Source organism: Acanthisitta chloris, unplaced genomic scaffold (genome assembly GCF_000695815.1).
Source record: "Acanthisitta chloris isolate BGI_N310 unplaced genomic scaffold, ASM69581v1 scaffold15153, whole genome shotgun sequence".
Classification (NCBI taxonomy): Eukaryota; Metazoa; Chordata; class Aves; order Passeriformes; family Acanthisittidae; genus Acanthisitta; species Acanthisitta chloris.
The window spans coordinates 1-7,222 of NW_008663373.1; the positions used below are offsets into that span (position 1 = coordinate 1).

The window sequence follows — 7,222 nt, forward strand, 5'->3', positions numbered from 1 at the left end:
CCCCGAGGTGAAGCGCCTCATGTTTCGCATTGCCATGAGGATCCTGCTGGGCTTCCAGCCCCGCCAGGCCAGCCCCGACGGCGAGCAGCAGCTGGTGGAGGCCTTCGAGGAGATGATTCGCAACCTCTTCTCCCTCCCCATCGATGTGCCGTTCAGTGGGCTCTACCGGGTAAGGCTCGCAGTGGACCCGGAGGGGAGAGGTGCTCCTGCAGCCAAGGCAGCAGGGAATAGGTGGGAGGGATGGCAGTACGGGCTAAGTCCCACACTGCTCTCCCTGCTGCTCGGTCAGGGCTTGCGTGCACGCAACATCATCCATGCCAAGATCGAGGAGAACATTCGTGCCAAGATGGCCCGCAAGGAGCCTGAGGGTGGCTACAAGGACGCGCTGCAGTTGCTGATGGAGCACACACAGGGCAATGGGGAGCAGCTCAACATGCAGGTAAGGTTCCCCAGGGCAAGATCCATCCCTTTCCCCCAGCCCTCCTGTCAGCAGCACACTTGTGTTTTGGGGCCAAAAGGAGAGAGCAGGAGGTGTTCTCTCTCCCCGTGAAATAAACTGGTTTGTGTAACGTACTGGACTGTAGAAGCTGCAACAAGGCTGTTGGATGGGGAGCCATGTGCCCGGGGAGCATAAGCACTACCCGCCACCCCTGTCTGGGCCCCTGGGTGTCTGCTCCGGTCTGGGAGCAATGCACAATATTGTGGAAGTAGAGTGGTTCCGATAGAGATACTGTGTTCAAGGCCTGGTTTATCCCTCTTCTGTCCTTTGTGTAAGGAGCTGAAGGAGTCTGCCACAGAGCTGCTGTTTGGGGGCCATGAAACCACTGCTAGTGCTGCCACGTCGCTGATTGCCTTCCTAGGGCTCCACCATGAAGTCCTGCAGAAAGTGAGGAAAGAGCTGCAGGTGAAGGTGTGTGTCTTCCCCAGAGCCATTTCATAGGAGGGTGCAGGGGGAAGGTACCTCCAGGACAGGTGGCCCAGACAGGGCTCCCTTTGGCCGAGGTGGTGCCCTACTTTTAGGGGTGGCAGGAAAACACCACTCACTGAGAGGCAGCTGCTTTGCAGTGCCAGGAGCCCTGGCTACCTGCTCCATGAATGTCATGGCAGCATCTTCCTTTCCAGGGGTTACTGTGCGGTTCCAACCAAGAGAAGCAGCTGGACATGGAGGTCTTGGAGCAGCTGAAGTACACTGGCTGTGTCATCAAAGAGACGCTCAGGCTGAGCCCGCCTGTACCTGGAGGATTTCGAATTGCACTCAAGACCCTTGAGCTAAATGTAAGCAAGGCTTGGACACAGCTCCTCAGAGCAGCTGCAAAGTACTAGTGCATTCACATAACCTGTCTGCCTTAGAGGGACCCGCAGGAATCCAGGAGGGGTGGTGGGGTGCGCCGATGTGTCCTGTGCTGTCATCTCACATTATTTAACACAGCAAGGTACTTCATGTTTCCTTTCTCTTCTTTTCATAGGGTTACCAGATCCCTAAAGGTTGGAATGTTATTTACAGTATCTGTGATACCCACGATGTGGCAGATCTCTTTACCAACAAGGAAGAATTTAACCCAGATCGCTTCATGTCTCCATCTCCAGAGGATTCCTCTAGGTTCAGTTTCATTCCTTTTGGTGGGGGCTTGAGGAGCTGCGTGGGCAAAGAGTTTGCAAAAGTCCTTTTGAAAATATTTACAGTGGAGCTGGCTCGGAGCTGTGACTGGCAGCTGCTGAATGGACCTCCTACAATGAAAACTGGTCCCATAGTGTATCCTGTGGACAATCTGCCTACCAAATTCATAGGTTTCAGTGGCCAAATCTGAGAGCTCAACACTTGCCTCTGACTGGATTTCTATATAGCATCTAATGTGTACATAGTAACTTTTTATAGTAACAAAGACCTTTAAATATTTAAACTTGTAAATGTTCAATAGTTATTTATGTCTTCTAAATATTTCAAAAGGCTATTTTTCCCCTCCCAAGCACTACAATTATGGGTCTCTGATTCATAATTAGATAATGTTATTTCTATAGAAATAAGTTTTCCCCTATTTAAAATCTCATTGGAAGCTGGCCAGCTAAGCATTTGAAGACATTTCAGGATGGTGTATGTGTTAAGAAATATTCTAAAACATTCAAAACAATGGTAACTAGCTACTCATCCAAATTACCTGAAATGGTTATTGTTTGAGAATGTTTTCAGTATTATTTGTGTCTAGATCTCCTGTTTAATGTGTGAATTTTAAGTTTGGTAATAAAGTTTATTTTTGATGATCCTCTGTACGAAGATCTGTGTGTATGCTAAAGAGTAACTAAAGGCTTAGGATGTAAAGTCAGATCTGGTTTTGTGAATGGGAGATTGGCCATTTCTGTGCTCATCACTCTTCCCCCTTCCCTCCCACAATGTGGTTCTTGCTTGTGAGTGGTAAATTGTTTTAAGTTTAAATCTGAATGCAAGAGCAATGTAAGAACACATGCTCACCCAAAACAGTATGGAGTGATGGCAAGTGCTACAGCTCTCCTTATCAAGCACATAATTTTGAGCCACAGTAACTAAGAAAGTAAAGGAAAGCAGAAGAATAATGTGTAACACGAGTCTCCATAGCTAGAGAAATTTGGTTGAGGAAAAAAATTTCCATAAATGTCCTCTCCTCCCATATCACTGCTGACCTGTGTAAACAGACCACTAGGTCTTGTTCTGTGTTGAGTCTGCTGGCTATGAATCTTTATTTACGAAGGTGTCTCTTATCAGCTGCTAGAGCAAATAAAATCTGCTCATTTCTTCTTGAAATGCAACAGCTCTGACTAGGTCAGAGACAGAGCATGCATTTGGTTTAAGAACTTCTTTCCTGGAATTCAGCAAAGTGAAAACTAAAAGGCAGGCACTAATGTGAATTGATTATCAGGGAATCAACTGTTGAGATGCAATTCCCCAGGGGTGTGTAAGCAGGGCAGATAAAATGCCCTAGGCGTGACCCCTATTTTGGTTTAACCATAACGGGTTTTGTGCCCCCTCCACCCCCTTACTACACCTATTAGTCTTCCCTCAAAAGTCAAACAACATAGGCTGGCTCTATAAACATCTACAAAGTAAACCAATGTAATTCAGTGTCATGAACACTTAGAGCACCATATAGCCTAATTTAATTCTTGTTTGCTTCTGGAAAACAGTCACTTTTTCATTATGTTCTCCCAAGATCAAAATCACGGATGGAGTTAAGTTGCTCAAAATATCTACAGGTGTTTAATAGCATCTCTGAGGTTTGGGATTTTTTTAAGCAGTGTTTCTGTAGTACATTTGATGTGTTTCCAGCTAGCAGTTCAAACACATAAGCTTCTAACATATGGCTTTAGAGACAACCTGCCTATGAGTGTAACTGTCAAGAATTTTTCATATTCAATTTCTTGTAGTATTAAAATACAAAAGATATTCTTTTTAGACTGTGCCTGAATCTTCTTGGCAATGTTTAAAACCTTAACATATTTCTTACTGTGCAAACCTCTTGTACCATTATGATTCACTCTCAGGAACCTGATGAATAACTTCAGTTTAAGACCCCTTTATTACCAATATAGCAGCAGAAAACTGCAAACCTTCATCCTGATTTGGAGGTGGTCTGAAGTCTGGAGAACAGCAAGACTCTTGTCTTGGTATCCCTCATTAACACTTTCTTCCGTAACATTACAACATTCTGCAGATCTAAAGAGATGCTGATATTCTTTAAATCTTTTGTTTATTTTTAATTGAAGTCTTTTATATGTGGGAACATTTTTCATGCCCTTCATACTTCTATTAGTTTATATTTTGTTCTTATAAAGAATGGGGAACTATTTTAGTTTATATTTTGTTATTATAAAGGATGGGAACCTAAGTGCTGTCTGGAGAATATGAACAGTTTCACAGCGTAAGTCTCTCATTTTTGGTTTTGAGTCAAGTTTGCAAGGCTTTTATGTTTGAAGAAGAGAAAAAAATCATATGCTTAATTTGATTTTGTCTGGACATCTGGGGGCATATCCTCAGCTGCTGTAAATCATGAGAACGTAGCCTATGTTAGGTACTGCCCCTGCAATAATTTATCTCTGTAGTTAAACGGTCTGTCACTGCTGTGCAATTTAGGCATCCTGGAGCTAGCTTTAAACAAGCTATCTCAAGAAATGGTAGCAGCATAGCTACAGTAAAACGGAGCTCAGTGTGGGTTAATTGCTAAAATATTTGCCCAACTTCTTGAGCAGGTTTTACAACCCCTGCTAATCTCCTCTATGCAGCTGTATTTTGACAGCTTAGATGCTGGCTGCAGACCAGTTTCAGGTGAGCTCTGGTATGACTGTGTGGCTTTGCCTGCTCAGCGGAGGTTGGGGTGGGCACACACTGAGTGGCTGCTCTAGGGGCTGCCCCACTGCTGCACCCCCTGCCCCAACCCCTCTTGTTTTGCTGGGTCCAGCAACTGATCTTGTTGAAAAATCACCTACTGTAAAACTAATTGCTTTTCAGGCAGAGCAGGCCCTCATTCCAGCTCCCCACGTGAGTGTTGTTCATGCTGGGGTGCTGCACTGAGACTCAGGAGACAGGAAGAGGGAGCAGCCACTTCAGCCTGCCCTGCTGCTGACAGGTAGTTCCTAGAGCTGTGCTCTCGCTTTCCTTTCACAGGTGTTGCTCTAAGTGACTGGTGCTCCAAGGCTAACAAGCTGAAACACATTAAAGGGAGAGATTTCATGAGGAGTGTTCACTTCCTTCTTGTAACTGGCCCTTTTTGGGGTGTTTCCTACTCCTCATCTTGGTTAAACTGTCTTTTAAAAGAAAAAACTTCTTTTCTTTCTTAAAAAAAAATCACACACAATTTAGTAGGTGCTATGCTTTGGTCCTGGAGTATAAAGCCATGATTTATATGTAGCATGCTGGTTCTTCCCTGAGGGGTAAGGTGAGTTACTGGAACCCACACTTCTTCTAAACCTACATGAGTAATAGCTCCTACCAGCCAGCAGCACCTCTGGAGCTTAGAATTTTGGAAGTATCTATTAAATGCTAAATGTGGGGTTAACAACACAGAGTTATACTTATCCTTGAATAGAAAAGATGTTAAAGAATGACATTGCTGTAAGTTGACATTGAGGAATCCTACTTGGTAAATCAATTCCTGATTGAAAGGCAACAGTATTTCTAGATAAAGTCAGAACATGTAACAGTGAATTTTGCTAATGGTTATATGAGTAAGGAAAAAAAATGCTGAAGACTCATTGGAAATGATTAAAAGTAATTTGAACAGATTTATTTATTTTGTCCTTGTGAAATAAGCACATGTTGCTTGCATGCTGCTTTCAGCAGTTGAGGTGGGAAAGAATTGTGTTTTGGTTCAGAGAAGCACCTATTGGAAGGACAATATAATTTGAAGCCTTGTATGCTTAAGGTTTTGAACTTACTTTTCTGACCTTTTATTTATTTTTTTTACCTTTAGTACAGGAATCTTTTCCTGTACCTTACAAGATGGGAGTCTGACAAAAAAGGTTTGTCTTCTTTCTACCTCATTTCAATCTTTTGCATGTTTTCTTATTTCATCTGTACAGTGATTTAGAATAACCTTTGGAGAGGTACCAAGAAAAATAATTCATAATCTGTAAAATAGTTCATCCTTGACTTTCAAGTGGTACTTTCCTAAGTGCTATAGGAAGTTTTTAAAAATGTTTTTACAAATCTGCATCTAATCATCTTCGCGAACAGAGCGTTGCTGTGTTTTGTTAAGTTCACATCTGCAGAATACTGATAAAGGAGTATGCCCCAATCTTTTAAAAGCTAACATGCATAAAATTAGAACTCTGGATCCATATTTTTTTTTTTAGCATTGGAATTAGTTTTGATGAGGTATAAATTCTGAGAGTTTGCTATCTGTCACAAAGGAAGCTGCACTGTTTAGGCTTCCTGAAAATCCATCTCCTTTTTAATTAAGGAGTAATTTAATTAAGTAGCCCAAGAGTAAGCAACCCATTTCTGAAGTTCTTTTCCTTAAAATTATTACACACCATCTTTCCTAGAATAGTCTAACAGGATCTTATGCAAGACTATAGGATCCTATACAAGGCTGTGCTGAACCTTGACATAAACCAAACTTCAATCTGTTGACTTTTGGCAATGTTTTAGAAATTACAAATTAGTGACTCTATTTATGGCTTAAAGGTACTATGTTACGTGTAGTTGTCCTTTGTATTATAACAAAAGAGAGTGGGATGGGCTTGGATAGCATTTGCTAATCCAGATAGTTTTGTTTGCCAGGTGGTTTGTATTGTAAATTCTCTGTCAAGTTATACATCCAGCATGCAATGCAAAACATATACAGATTAGCAGCAAAAATTCAAAAAGTTTATTAGTTGCATCCATTAGGGTGATAGATTAGGAGAAAGGAAACATAACTGGCAGCAAGTTTAGAGAAAACTCATTACTAGACTGGCTTGCTTCACTTGTTTAATAATGCCTTACGAAAAATGTTATATGAGAAGTTCAATGAATAATGCAGCCTTCATTAAGTTATGTAAATGAATGTAGCTTCGTGGGTGGGTTGGAAATAAAATATTTAGCAAATCTGTTTACAGCCAAAGAGGAAAAGCAGCAGAAACAGCTTTTAAAGAAGCTGAGATTAAAATATTTTAAAGGTGACAGGAGAACTTAGGTGTTAGGACACAATAGGTTGTATTAGGTGTTTACAGTTTGCCTCTCAGGTGCAACATACGGCAACATATGAAGTATTCTCAGTGAAGTGTTATTTGTGTCTTTTTCAGCAGTTCCAACATCACTTATGTGTGTTGCTAGTGCCCCAGAGACACATGGAGAACTTGTGTGATTTGCAAGGCTGGAAGGATCATTTTAGCAAAAGTGACTTATGATGTACTGGTTTGCCAGGTCATTTTGTTCACAAATACACAATCATTCATATGCTGGTACATTTCAATCCTTTTCATTTTCCAATTTATGACCATTTAGGAATGCCTAAGACTCCATGGGTTAAGTTTACTCTGCTGTACAGGACAACTGCCACAACATGAGAAAATTATAAACCAAGGACAAAATCAGCTATAGGCAACATGCTCTCCTACCACACCCACAAATGCCAACTTTTCCTATGCCTCTCCCAAAACAAATCCTTGGATTTGGGCCTCACAGCTTACCCAGAAGGTCAAAGATTGTTGGAGGCTGTTTTTGAGCAAAGGGGGGAATAAATTCCAGAGCTGAGGGCCCTCACAGGATCTC

General features: G+C 42.0%; 1 protein-coding gene across 1 annotated transcript; it reads left to right on the forward strand.

The window, feature by feature from the left end:
* Positions 1-6: 6 nt before the first annotated feature.
* On the forward strand, positions 7-2,259 carry LOC103798697 (cytochrome P450 26A1). Its single transcript, XM_009070978.1, has 5 exons — positions 7-169; positions 290-439; positions 776-910; positions 1,123-1,275; positions 1,467-2,259. The coding sequence occupies exons 1-5, from the start codon at positions 20-22 to the stop codon at positions 1,806-1,808; spliced, it is 930 nt and encodes a 309-aa protein (XP_009069226.1). The 5' UTR covers positions 7-19; the 3' UTR covers positions 1,809-2,259.
* The last annotated feature ends 4,963 nt before the right edge of the window (positions 2,260-7,222 follow it).

What these genes read in the sequence shown, in the direction of transcription:
- LOC103798697 (XM_009070978.1), top strand. Translation starts at nt 20, where the DNA reads ATGTTTCGCATTGCCATGAGGATCCTGCTGGGCTTCCAGCCCCGCCAG. An exon ending in CGTTCAGTGGGCTCTACCGG is followed by an intron (nt 170 to 289) that starts GTAAGGCTCGCA and finishes CTGCTCGGTCAG; the next exon opens with GGCTTGCGTGCACGCAACAT. An exon ending in TCAAGACCCTTGAGCTAAAT is followed by an intron (nt 1,276 to 1,466) that starts GTAAGCAAGGCT and finishes TTCTTTTCATAG; the next exon opens with GGTTACCAGATCCCTAAAGG.